The following is a 14,488-nucleotide window of genomic DNA, read 5'->3' as shown; positions in this document are numbered from 1 at the left end:
CCACCAGTCATTCCTAGGGAGAAAGATGTGGCAGTCTGCTCCCCTAAAGATTACAGCCTTGGAAACCCTATGGGGCAGTTCTACTCTGCCCTATAGGGTCATTATGAGTCAGGATCGACTCGATGGCAGTGGGTTTGATTTTCTTTGGTATTTCTACTTAGGAAAGCTAGCAGAGGTACATTAGACATCAGAGTATCTCCACTGTCCCCTAAGTTCCATATGATACCTTTGGAACACTAATAACTCCTCTGATGCAATTCATCACTTTCTAGGTTTTGCTGAGATAGGTTAACAATCTTAGATCTAAACTATATTAGAATTTCTCTTTGCTGCATATCCTTTCCATTTTCATGGTTCTTATTTATGCTTTTATTACCTATTTACATTTTATCACATATACTCACACAGGCATGTGCAAGGACGGAAGAACAAGGAAAGAAGGGAGCTTAAAAGATAATTTAGTAACTAGACAGAGAGAGAGAGAAAGAGAGCCCTCCTTGTGGACTTCTAGCCTTCTTCAGACTGTGAGAAAATAAATTTCTGATTTTTAAAGCTACTCACTTTGTGGTATTTTGTTATAGCAGCCTAGGAAACTAAGGCAAAGGATAAAGTGAATTTCTACTGGAAATGAAACCAAAATGGATTATTACCATTCAAATCCTAAGGCAGAAGGATAGAAACACTTCAAACTTTTTTTTTTTTTGGGGGGGGGGATATTGGGTTTACAAACGACTGCCAGAAAAAAAAAAAATGACATTTGCCTTTAAAAAGAGAAAAAAATTTTATAAATGATTATAACCTCTCAATCAAAAAATCACTATGCTGCAACTGACTGTATTTGAGTGGCCTTTCTAGCCATGGTCTTGTAACTCCAGTCCAGGTGATTAGGCAGGACTATGTGATAAGGCAGTTGTGGCACACCAAGGGGACTGGTCAATTTTGCCTTACAATAGAGCCAATTCCAGAGCAAAGAAAAGGATCCTACCACCACCAAGGAAGAACAGTCAGGAACAGAGAATATATCCTTTGGATCCAGGATCCTGCACTGAGAAGCTCCTGGAAGCAAGAAACCGAGAGATAGAGTGCAAGCTGTAGCCTGAAGATAGTGAGAAGCAGTGGTAGGATAGTCCTGGCAGCAGGAGATGGCGTGACTGACTTTCCAGCGCACAAAGAAAGCTGAGTTTCTCTGCGGAGAGGCCTAGGGCCAGGGAGAGACATGTCTGCAAGCACAGTTGCGAAGAGGCTGTCCTGATAGAAGAACTGTAACCTGAGTGTTCCTAAGCCTGAATTATAACTGTTGTTTCCCTAATAAACTCCATAATCGTTGAGTGTGGTCTATGAGTTCTACGCAGCCACTGCAATGAATTACTGAACCCAGCAGATAAGTAGAGTGTGCTGTGCAAGGAATGACCGGCATCAGAATTAGTAAAGACCGCGGACAGAGAAGGCTTTTGTCTGGCCTCCATCTCATCGCGCTGTTCATCTGGGTTCTCCTTCCCCCTTGTGGGACTGGAGGAGATCAGACACTGCCCCAAGGCTGTTTTTACAATCACTAAGCCCAAGAAAAAATAATGTACCTCTTTCTTCATAAATGAGCCCTGGTGGCACCGTGGTTAAGGGCTTGGCTGCTAACCAAAATGTTGGCAGTTCTAATTCAACAGCCACTCCTTGGAAACCTGGTGGGGCAGTTCTACTCTCTCCTATAGGGGCGCTATGAGTCAGAATTAACTCAACAGCAATGGGTTTTTTGCGTTCTTCATAAAACTGCTTGGTATGCAGATGAAGGCAATGAACATATAATTGGTACCAACTATTCATCTTCCTAAACCACCTGTATCTTGTCTACATTTGTCAGCTTCTGTTAAAGCTAAAAGTAAATAAATAAATAAGAATTCAGTTTATGAATATTAACCAGTTCAAAAGTAGATAACTTACTCAAATTATGCCTGGGTAGAAAACCAGCCCATAAATTCACAACAAGATCCAAAAAATACATATGCATAGCCTAGTCCAAAAAAGAAAAAAAAATTAAAAGCTGTATCAAAGAGGGTTTTTTTTTTCCTAATTGAGTTGAAATGACCAGAACGAATAATTACTAAAAATTAATTAGGTTACATAAAAAGAAAGAAAACATTTACAATTCAAAGATTATTCTTTTGAACGTCTAAGGGTATAATTGATCTACTCCCTTTGCAAATCATATATTCAAAGGGCGGGCAGGAAGCAAACAAAACCTCAATAGCTGAGGTTCTGAAACTTTGAAGTAATCTTATTCATGTTTTTGTTTTCCTTACATAGCAATGAGAAACAGAGAAATTATCATCACTCAGCATACTTCAAAAGGATTGCTCATTTTATGGTTTACTCTGGCAAAACAAAACTTCTAAAGGACTTTTCTGTTGGCACCTTGCTATCCCTTACCATTAATTACCATATAATCAGATAATACAAACTAAGTTAGATATCAGGCCAAGCTAAATCTTGAGTAAACACAGCAACAACAGCAACCACCACAAAATTGAAAACCTTAAGACTATAAATTCCATGAAGTCAAGGACTAGATCTGTTTGGCTCCCCACTGTAATCCCATTGCCTAGAGCACCAAAGACATTCTGTAAGTATTTGATGGGAAGAGGTAAAGATAGAGGGAAAGGTCATACAGTTTAGGGATAAGGTGATCACTAATGGTGCCTTATGCCAATCTGACTGCATATTTAGTACAATGTAGGGCATGAGATAGCTTAGCCAAGCCTTGGTCATCTTGTTCAACTGAAAACACGAGGTAGAGGAGAGGAAAGTGACTACCATCAGTCTTCACTGACTGGCTTCTCCTATCTGGAGCTTGATATTCATACATAATACAGCTTTTCAATGGCTACAGGGACAATGTGACTTTAGTGGGTAACAACTTCAGCCTGCTAAGAGAAACCTATTTATAAAATCGAACTATACAATGTATGGGAATTTGCTGTTTTCAAGTTGTCCTTTGCCCAACTCCATTATGTAAGAATGGGTAATTCAGAACTGAGACTGATTATTCATTTTGGAAATAATTCAACTTGAAGTCACTCATTTGTTTTTGAATTATGTCAGATAATAAATATAAACAAATGTGTCCACTAATGACTTTTCATTCCAAACTTAACCATCACTATAATAGAAGCAATACATGACACAAAGGGACTTTTTAGCATTCACTGATTATTAAATGCCTTAGGAATTACTTTAATTATACTGCAGTTATAAATCCTGTCCATCTCATTTCATTTTTAATAATAGAACTATAAAATACTATTAATTCTTTGCCTTGGTGACACAATGGTTAAGCATTCAGCTGCTAACTGAAAGGTCAGCGCTTTGAACCCACCAATGGCTCCATGGGAGAAAAGACCTGGTGATCTGCTCCAGTAAAGATTTACAGCCTAGGAAACCCTATGGGGCAGTTCTATGCTGTCTTATAGGGTCACTATGAGTTGGAATTGACTTGATGGCACACAATAACAATAACAATATCAATTCTTTACTATAGAAAAATGATGGCACCCTGGTGGCACAATAATTAAGAGCTCAGCTGCTAACCAAATGGTCGGCAGTTCCAATCCACAAGCCGCTCCCTGGAAACCCCTTGGGGCAGGTTCTACTCTGTCCTATAGGGTTGCTATGAGCTGGAATAGACTGGATGAAAATCGGTTTGGCTTTCTTTGTTTTTTACAGTAAAATGATAGCCAAAGATACTAATTTACTTTCGAAGTGTCTGAACCTAATTTAATTCCAAATCCCACAATTCTACACTATCTCCTTTCTGAATTTATGAAAATATATTTAATGCTCAAATGACTAATTTTAAATGATAAATCCTTTTCAATGTGAATATATCTAAATTTATGCTACACTATTTTAGACAGGGGCATTAATAGACAAGTGTCCAAAATTTACAGATAAAATAAATATAATAAAAAGACTGAAAGTATACCTCAAGTTGCCTCACTGATTTATAATGATACTATAAACCAGGCTGTATACAGAAACTCTCCTCTTTAAGGTTGTTACATAGAAACATGTTTTTATGGTGTGCTAATAATAAACTGAATGGTACTTTAAAGAGTGACCAATAAGTATGCTACACTTCCTACCAGGATGAAAACACTTAGATGTCAAACTAGCTTAATTTTTCAAGCATAAACATTCCTTGGGAGTACAGAAGCCAGAATGTTATTAGGGAGGAAAAGTTAGCACACTTGCTGACTATCGCAGTGTAGATATTCATTAAATTCATTCTTCATTCATTCGATAAACTGACTATGAACGTACTATGATCTGGCATGGTGTTAAGAACACAAAGATGACAACACTATGCTAAATGAAAGAAACTAGTCATAAAAGACCATATATTATATGATACCATTTACATGAAATGCCCAGAATTGGCAAATAATAGAGACAGAAAGTAGATTAGACTAGTTGTTTAGGACTAGAGGTGGGTGAGGGAAGGAGGAGTAACTACAAAAGAGTACATACAGTCTTTCTTTCTGGGGTAAGGAAACTGTTCTAAAATTGATTGTGGTGATGGTTGTACAACTCTGTGGACATACTAAACACTACGAATTATACACTTGATGGATGAATTGTACAGTCTATGAATTATATCTCAATAAAAATGTTACAAAAAATGTTTCTAAGTTTGTGTGTGTGTGTGTATGTGTGTGTGTGTGAAAGACATGTAAAAATTTGAGAACAAGCTTTTACTCGTGAAAAGCTAATAAAAATCTCAGATTAAGGATTTACAGATACAAGAAAATACTATAAAATGCTAAATAAGAACACATAAACTAAAAGTAAAAAACATCCAATTTTAAGAAACAGTCTTTGATGCTTATGAGGGAGGTGAGGGGTAGGGATGGAAAAACATTAACTAGACAACTGATAAGTGATAACTTTGGTGAAGGATAAGACAGTACACAATACTGGGAAAGCCAGCACAACTTGTACAAGGCAAGGTCATAGAAGCTCCATAGCCACATCCAAACTTTCTTAGGGACCAAATTGCTGGACTGAGGACTGTGGGGACCATGGTCTCGTGGAACATCTAGCTCAACTGGCATAACATAGTTTGTAAAGAAAATGTTCTACATTCTACTTTGGTGAGTAGCCTTTGGGGTCTTAAAAAGCCTGTGAGCAGCCACCTAAGACAGTCCACTGGTTTCACCCCTTCCGGAGCAAGGGAGAATAAAGAATAGCAAACACTCAAGGGAAAGATTAGGCCAAAGGACTAACTGACCACAACTACCACAGCCTCCACCAGGCTGAGTCTAGTGTAACCAGGTGGTACCCGGCTACCACCACTGACTGCTCTGACAGGGGTCACAATACAGGGTCCTGGACAGAGCTAGAGAAAAACGTAGAACAAAATTCTAACTCACAAAAAAAAAAAAAAGAAAAAAAAGAAGACCAGACTTACTGGCCTGTCACAGCCTGGAGAAACCCTGAGTATGGCCCCTGGGCACCCTTTTAGCTCAGTAACGAAGTTACTGCTGAGGTTCATCCTTCAGCCAAAGATTAGATAGGCTTATAAAACAAAATGAGACTAACAGGGAACACCAGCCCAGGGGCAAGACTAGAGGGCAGGAAAAGACAGGAAAGCTGGCAACAGTGAACCCAAGGTTAAGAAGGGAGAGTGCTGACATATTGTGGGGTTGTTAACCAATGTCATAAAACAATATGTGTACTAACTGTTAAAAGAGCAGCTAGTTTGTTCTGTAAACCTTCATCTAAACTACAAAAAAAAAAAATTTATAGAAAAAAAAGTCCACTCAATGTATTTTATATATGAAATGCACACAAAAAAACCCAATTTTAAAAGATGGAAATAAAATTCTATTATGTTAAATATTCACTTAGAAATGTTCAGTTTAAGCCATTCATAATTCAGACAAAATTCATAGTACAGAATTAAATACTGTAAATGGATACTTACTTAACTATATTTAAATTATATCAAAATGTTATCCTTTGGAATCTCACTGTTACCTTGATTCTACTAGTCCAATCCTTCAAAACCCTTAAAACGGAAAATAATTCCATTATCTTAAAAAATTCTTAAGTTATACTAAGTTCCCAAATGTTGATATTACATGTACTATTTTTGGATAAATGAAAATCACGAAGAGGTACTGAGTGTTCAATCCAAGTGGGTTTAGTAAACCAGATGCTCAGATAACTGTATTATCAGGCAATTTCTCCTGGCAAGCAAGCCATCACACACACTTAAACAACCAAGTCTTCTGAACATTCAACTAGTTTATGTTAAATATTCACCACTGGTGACTTCCTTGAACCTAAAAAAATTAAGTGAAATTTAAAATTCTTTAAAAAGCTTGGTCAAAGAATACTTATTTATATATGAAATTCTTAGAACTCTATCATAAAAACGTGTCTTTGAAGTTGGAAAAGGAACTGATATTTTAACAAAACAAACACAAAAGTTTGAATAGTCTCATTCTCATCTATAAGCAGTAGCTTTTTTTTTTTTTAAACTTATATCGTTCAGGAAAGCATTAAAAGAGGCATATGTAAAGAGTAACTTGGATCTTATTTTCAATAAAAATTAGCTGAGGAAAATACTACTACTCCTTATGTGTATAAATAATAAACTCTCACTGACATTGAGTCGGTTCTGACTCATAGCGACCCTACAGGACAGAGTAGAACCGCCCGCATAGTTTCCAAGGCTATACATCTTTATGGAAGCAGACTGCCACATCTTTCTCCCACAGAGCAGCTAGTGGGTTCAAACTGCTGACCTTTTTTTTGTTAGCAGTAAAGCACTTTAACCACTGTACCAGCAGGGGTCCTTGTGTAAAAATAACATAGACCATAAAAAAGGAAGAAAACTCAAGCTTAGAATATTCAGAATCTGAAAACGATTCTAGCTAAAAACTAGTAAACAGAAAGGATACAAGAACTTGCACAATTAAAAAAAAAAAGACTACCATGCTCAGGTGATGAAGAAAATGTAACAATACCAAAAACCAAACCCACTGCCATAGAGTTGATTCTAACTCAAAGTGACTCTATAGGACAGAGTAGAATTGCCCCATATGGTTTCCAAGGAGCACCTGGTGGATTCGAACTGCCAACCTTTTGGTTAGCAGCCATAGCTCTTAACCACTACACTGCCAGGGTTTCAAGAATGTATATAAAACCAAAAACCCACTGCCGTCAAGTCGACTCCGACTCATAGCGACCCTTTAGGACAGAGTAGAGCTGCCCCATATAGTTTCCAAGGAGCACCTGGTGGATTCGAACTACTGACCTCTTGGTTAGCAGCCATAGTACTTAACTACTACGCCACCACGGTTTCCAAGAATGTATATAAGAAGCACAGAATAATGTATTGTTAAGTTATTGATAATACAGAATACCACAAAAGATCATCAAGTTGAAGGTAACAAGTAACGAATTGTTATTCTTAAACATTAAGGATACTGTCAATATTGGACTACTACAAAAATGTATAATACCTAGATCAAAGACATGAGTGAAACAAACTCAGATTCTTCTATACCTAACTTTCTGCATTCTGAATTTAGTTATTTAAGTTTATTTTCTAAGTAAAACTTTACCCATTTAAATTTCAGATGCAAAAACATTTTTATCATTGAAATGTGATTATAAAAAGGGTCTCACATAGTATCAGATCCCTACCCCAACACCACATCCCTCTTCATCTGATCCTGACAGAGTCCATTCATGCAGTCTGGACAAATATATAACAATCTGTCCAATATAGTTTTTTAGGCCTAAAAATTCCTAGCAAATTGAAATGAATCTCACATTGTAATATCAAAATCATTTAACATGCACATTGTAATATCAAAATCATTTAACATGCTGAAGGTTAATGAATGACAATGCTGAATGAATAGCAAACTTTATACTAAAAATATTTACATTTCTCTCTTCATTTTCCTATTTTCTGATTAGTGACATCCTAGGAAACAATGTAGTTATAACCTAAACTTATCATCTGTTTCATAAACACTAAGTCTCAAGAATCTTGGGACATGTTTCTAATGCCTGTAATATACTGTTCTTCAGAAACCACTGGGAGAGAATACACTTGTCAAATAGTGGCAAGATAGGTCAGAAATAGGGCAGTGGGGGCAATCCTAGAACATACATGGTTAACACACATTTTGAAATTAATGAACAGCTAGCTATACAGATATCCAATACATTTGAAATGTATGGAAATAAAAATGAAGGCATGTATACACAGAGATAATCTTTTAGAACTAGGTACTGAGTAAGTGGATGGGTGAAGGAGGGAGGGAGGGAGGAAGTGAGGCAATAATAACAGCTAACCATCTATGCAGTTTGACCCTAATAAGTAAGCTCCTGTAATCTTTACAACAACATCATTAGAAAGATACTATTAGTATTCCCATTTTAAAAATGAGGGCACTGAGGCAAAGGGAAGTTAAGTAACTTAGCAACGGTCATTAGCAAGTGACTGGTGGCACTGGGATTTGGGTAGATGCGGTTCTAAAGTCTGTGGAATCCCTGGGTGGAACGAATGGTCGACTTGCTAGGCTGCTAACGGAAAAGTTGCTAGTTTGGGTACATCCAGAGGCACCTCAAAAAAAGGCCCAGCAATCTACTTCCTGAAAAAATCAGCCACTGAAACTCCTACAGGGATAATTATACTCTGACACCATGGTGTCATCGTGAGTTGGAATGACTCCAAAACAACTGTGTTTTCTAAAGTCTATAGTCTTCACTGTGTCTCTGAAGCAGGAGTAGTGCATCAGAATAAAAGAAAGCTTAATAGTGTCCCAAATGATCTTTCATTACGGCAGGTTCTCAGCTGGGGGCAATTTTGTTGTCAAGGGGCTGTCTGATAGCAATGTCTGAAGATGTTTTTTTTATTGTCATGACTAGAGGGAAGGAGAGATGTGCTACTAGCATCTACTGCATTTTTATGCTAAAATAACACTCACCTTCTATGATGGTTTGCCAGCCTCGCCCTCACCCTTCGAGGTTATATTTTAAGTGTGTGATGCTCATTTTTTTTAAAGCAACATGTAAAAAAAAAAAAAAATTGGTATAGGGGCACTTATGAAAACATCTCGCAGCGGGTGGGGGCGGGGGGGACAGCACAGTTAACAAAGGTAGGCATGTGTGATTTGCCTAAAATACTGGGTAGTGCATAGAGGCCAGGGATGCTGTCACACATTCTACAATGCTTAGGAAAGCACCCCATTCCCCAACGAATAATCATCGGACTGAAACTGTCATTAGTGCCCAGGTTGAGAAACCCTGCTTTAGAACAACAGATTTATTTCTGGATTTGAAAATCGGGTATAATAGAAGGAGAAGATAACATTCCAATTTAATCTGCTTTAAAAAAGCCTTATTAATTCACTAGGCATGCATATTGAGGCAAAGATGAAAAAAATACAGGACCAAGAAATTACTATTACATGGAAAATTAACCAGGAAGTAATCATGGGGGACAGAGAAGGAGTAAAGTTTTCTTTATTTTCAAATTGTAGCATTTTTTGTATCAATATTTCTTCAGTCACTAGTCCATTATGAACATTATAAAGTTAAACGATTACTCTTTAAAATTCCATTAGCACATTATTCAGGACTTTGTCAGTGCCCTTAAAAAGACATGATTTCACTAATGCCCATTAGATTTTCAACAGTTACTTCACTTTAAAAACAAAAATAAGACCTGATCTTCCCATCACAAAGCTATCAACTCACAACTTTTACATGTGAAATTTTAATGTTTAAGAGAATTTTCTAGTCTTAATGAAGTCCTGCCTCTTCAATTAAGGTGGTTTGCCATAAACCTCAATCAACTATTTTTCCTCACAGAAGCCAACTATTAAATTTATTAAAATATTTTTGGACAACCAACTTAAATAAAATTAAATATTGAGGCAAAGAGCATTGTCACAAAAAATGCAAAACAATATGCTTCTGACACAATTAGGAGTAGAACTGCCCCACAGGGTTTCCAAGGAGCAACTAGTGGATTTGAACTGCTGGCCTTTTGGTTAGCAGCTGTAGCTCTTAACCACTGTGCCTCCGGGGCTCTGTAGCTATTACAGCTATGTACAAAATGGTTCAAGACCTCTTCTGTCAGTTTTGCATTCACAGGCAGCGTAAGCACCAGTGTGGTCAGAGGGCTGGGCCTCAAGCCTTAGTTATAGCAACATTAGATAACTGAGACAGGTATGCTTTTACACTTCTTAATGTGTCACTTCTAGCTTCCTCTTAATACCAGTACTTTACATTAAAGAAAATTCTAAAATGCTTTTATTATTAACCTTAGTAGTTTTTTCTGTTAATTTGTTCAGCAAATGTTTGTTGAGTGCTGACTACTGCCAAGGACCAGGATCTTCAACATTTCAATTTTAAAACCCTGAATAATTCTCAAGCTACTTTTTCCCCACTAAGAGAAAGGGAAAGAGCAGTAAGTTAAAATGTAGGTAACCAGAAGTTGGTTTCCAAAAATAAATACGATGCCCCTAAATTTTAGCTGGGAAGCAGCATCACCTAGTGGTGAAAAGAGTAATCCCGGCAACAAGCTGCCCAGGTTTAAATTTGGCCTGTGCCACATGCTAGTTCTCTAACCCTAGCCAAATTACTTAACATTTTAAAGCACTTGTTTGCTTTAAATGTAAGAAAATGATCACGCCTGTTCCTCAAAGGATTGTTTTAAGGATTAAATGAGATAAATGTAATACACTTGGCAACATATATGGCATACACTAAAAAAAAAAAAAATACACTAAGTGCTTGGTAATTATTTATTGTTACGGTGTTAGTATAAATCAATTACCTGTATTCTTAATCCAAATTATCATGCTAGGTGCAAATAATTCATGAAGAAAAATAAGGTTCTCTAAAACCAAATGGATTTATGTTACTAATTTACTAATAGGATGCATATGCTCTAAAATGGCTCTAAGATATAAAGATCTAACATATTATCATTATTCTTCTCACACAGTATCAGGTCTTAAGGCTGCTTTTTAAACATTTAAAATTAAAAGTGCCAAAAAGAAAAAGCTTGTAATACCAAACTCACCAAAGACAAGAACAAAAACAAAGAAAATAGACATTCATCTTTAAATGTCCAAATGGAAATAAGAATTTTAACAAATACTTCATCTCTATTAAAAAAAAAAAAACCTTGCAAGCTTCTTTAGAGATAATTCAAAATAAAATAAGGTAATGATACTTTTGAATCACCAGGAAGACCTAAAATAAGTCTAATAAAACCTGATTTAAAAAAAAAAAAAAAAGGAAATTCAGACTGGAATGATATAAACTGGTAAAATTAATACAGCCAAGTTAAACTGCAGCCCCCACTCAGGAGTACATATCCTTTTTATACCTTTCTATATTTAGCTTAACACTTGCCACATCGTTATCTACTGACAAAATTAGCATTAAAAACCCACCAAAAACCCAGTGCAACGCTGCCCAGCAACACAGATTGCAACACTGCCCAGCAACACAGAGCAATACCGAAGACCAAAAATAGTGTTAGCATTTTGATGCTTTAAAGAAATAAGTTTTAAGAAAACATTTCCTCACCTATTATCAGATGGCAGAAGAGAAAGCAAAGCCAAAGCTGAAAGTTTTCTTCTTTCAGGCTGGGTAATGTTGTCCATGCGATCAACCCACATTTCAATCATATTTCCCAAAAGCTGGTCCATCTAAAAAACAGAACACATCTCAAAATATTTGAAATGCTATTTACCAGTGGACAAATACTTCTGAAGGCTAAAACCTCATAAGGAATCGTTAAAATTCAATCCCAGCAAACCACACAGCTTGAATAAAATGTGGAGCAAGCCTTGATCTGGAAAGAGATAATGTGAGTAAAGCCTGAAACTGACTCGTTTCACAGGCAATTAATCATGACATCTAAGTAGATTTGTTCAAAACCAGTTATGTAATCAATGAGTGATTTTAGTAACTTCATTTAATAAATCACCAATCTAATACATTCTTATCAGTACACTGAAAAAGTACACACATTTTTCAGAACTGTCAACTTGTACTTAGGTTATAGTTTATTCAGTTGGATAATTACAGTTCATTGTTCTGTAATTTGCTGGACAGAGTTGTTGCTACTCTCAGAGGAAACACAGGTTGCAACCTCAACCTCAAGAATTTCAAAGGAAAACCAATGAATCATTCTTGGACATTCATATCCTACATTAAAAATAAAGTTAAAATAATCCAACAACCAAGTGTACTGATCATATAGACTGAAAGTGAGTCACAGGGTTTGCTTATAAACATTTTTCTACTTCTAACACCTTTTAAAAAATACATTTAATATTAAAATCTCTACTGAAGGGATCGACTCGACAGCACTGGGTTTTTTTTTGTTTTTCTACTGAAGGGATACTGATAATATAAAATCAACCTTTAAGTTCCCATTCTTGTCTTCTTTAATATTCCCACATCTTTTCCAAGAAATGCTTCGGCACATTGCTTATAATGAGAAGCCAAGAAAACACCTACTGCTGTGAGATAATTATTCATGCATGAGTCCCCAAACTGTACTGCACCCTAAGGTGCCATAGCAAAACTCACATGATATTTTAAATTTCTGAGAGAAACAGCAACATCTATCGGACACTGCAAGAAGAACTACTAGTTCACGGTAATTCCCACTTTCAATCTTACATTTCTTTCAATAACTTTATATCTTCACGAAGTTCTACCCAAAAGTCAAGGCAGAACAGAAAATGAGGGCAGAAGTGTACAATCTGATTCCAAGGTTTGAGAATTTGGGTAGTGTCCAGTGGACACACATATTCTGTTAGCAAGAAATAGTGGTTAAATGCAACTGTTAGATATTTCTTTTAGCCTAAGGTCACCGTAAAAACACTACTAAGACAAGAATAGCGCTGTGAACCAAAAAAGTTTGACAGCCACTGATTTATACCATGGTGTGGCACAGTGGTTAAAGCTAACCAAAAGGTCTGCAGTTCGAGCCCACCAGACTCTGTGCAGGCGAAAGATATGGCAGTCTGCTTCTGTAAAGATTCACAGCCTTGGAAACCCTCTGGGGTTTTACCCTATCCTATAGGCTCTCTATAAGTCAGAATCGACTCAACATGTGCACTGGGTTTGGCTTTTGGTTTTCTGGTCTTCAATTCAAGGAGCGCTGGTGGTACAGCGGTTGAGTACTCAGCTGCTAACTAAAACATAGGCGTTTCAAACCCATACCCACACTGAGGGAGAAAGATGTGGCAGTCTGTTCCTGTAAAGATTACAGCCTTGAAAACCCTATGGGGTAGTCCTACTCTGTCCTATGGGGTCACTACGAGTCTGAATCAACTCAACAGCAATGGCTTTTTGTTTTGGTCTGTAAATCATATTTAATTTAGAAACAAATGGTACAGATGTGCTATAAAAATTTAGTACAGTTAATCCTTTGTGCAAAATTAAAAAAAAAATTGTAACCAGTATAAAAGCAAATATCAAGATATCGTTAAAATTTAACATATAAAACTGAAGCTACAGTAATATATCTGGTTGAAATAAAAGATGTATAATCAACAAAGACAGGTATCTCAGTACAGTCTATTTTATTCATTTATCACTTACATTTATCTATTTAGCAAAAGAATATTTAATAAAAAAACAGCACATAACAGCACATAGTGAGCTTCTAGTCTCTTGAGATTTTAATTAAACAAGCAATTAGAATTTGAGGAGCCAGCAAGCTTTTTCTGTAAAGGGCCAAAAAGGCTTTATGGACCAGAAGGTCTAACTCGTAGCCAGTCAACTCCCAAAAGTAGTAAAAGCAATATATCAATGAATGCACGGATGTGTCCCAATATAGAGCTTCACATACTTTTCATTTGCCAAAAAATATTACTTTTTAAAAAAAATTTTTCCAATCATTAAAAAATGTAATAACCATTCTTAGTTTATAGGCTGTCTAAAAACAGACGGCAGGCTGGATTTAGCCCACAGGCCATAGTTTGCTGATCCTGATAAGCAAGGCCAGAGCTAGGGGTGAAGCAAACAAGGGACCTGAGGTACAAAATTTAAGGAGGCACTCATACTTGGTGTCTCACTTGCCTCATCCTGATGATAAATACTAAAAAAAGTACTATAAGTATAGTTTCCAATATTATAGGAACATGTAAGAGAGACCTAACTAAGGCTTGGGGAGTCAGCGCAAGGTTTCCAAAAGAGGTAATTTTTAAGCTATAATCAAAGAGAAGACTGGGAATCAACTAAAGGTGACTGAAGAATTGGGATGGAGAGTGTTAGGCAGACGGAATGCAGCCTATACGCAAAACCTCTGAAGCAAGAGGGAGAAAAGGTGTTTTTAAGGGAATTGAAAAAACAGTGAATGTTAGATCATGGACTTCAAAAAGGACAGTAATAAAAGACAAGGCTAAAGGAGTAAAGATGAACCAGGTTATGGCAGGTCTCT

The 14,488-nt window shown here is 36.6% G+C and overlaps 1 protein-coding gene across 2 annotated transcripts in view; it reads right to left on the bottom strand.

The window, feature by feature from the left end:
- IPO11 (importin 11) overlaps window positions 1-14,488 on the bottom strand; it is a 244,644-nt gene that overhangs the window by 80,975 nt on the left and 149,181 nt on the right. For both annotated transcript variants that reach the window (XM_049864207.1, XM_049864214.1), the window contains exon 27: window positions 11,617-11,738. In XM_049864207.1, coding sequence (XP_049720164.1) covers window positions 11,617-11,738 — 122 coding nt within the window. The remainder of the gene's footprint in view (window positions 1-11,616; window positions 11,739-14,488) is intronic.

This window comes from Elephas maximus, chromosome 2, assembly GCF_024166365.1.
Source record: "Elephas maximus indicus isolate mEleMax1 chromosome 2, mEleMax1 primary haplotype, whole genome shotgun sequence".
NCBI lineage: Eukaryota > Metazoa > Chordata > Mammalia > Proboscidea > Elephantidae > Elephas > Elephas maximus.
Note: the sequence above shows the minus strand (reverse complement) of the source record. Positions and strands in the feature narration are given on the sequence as shown.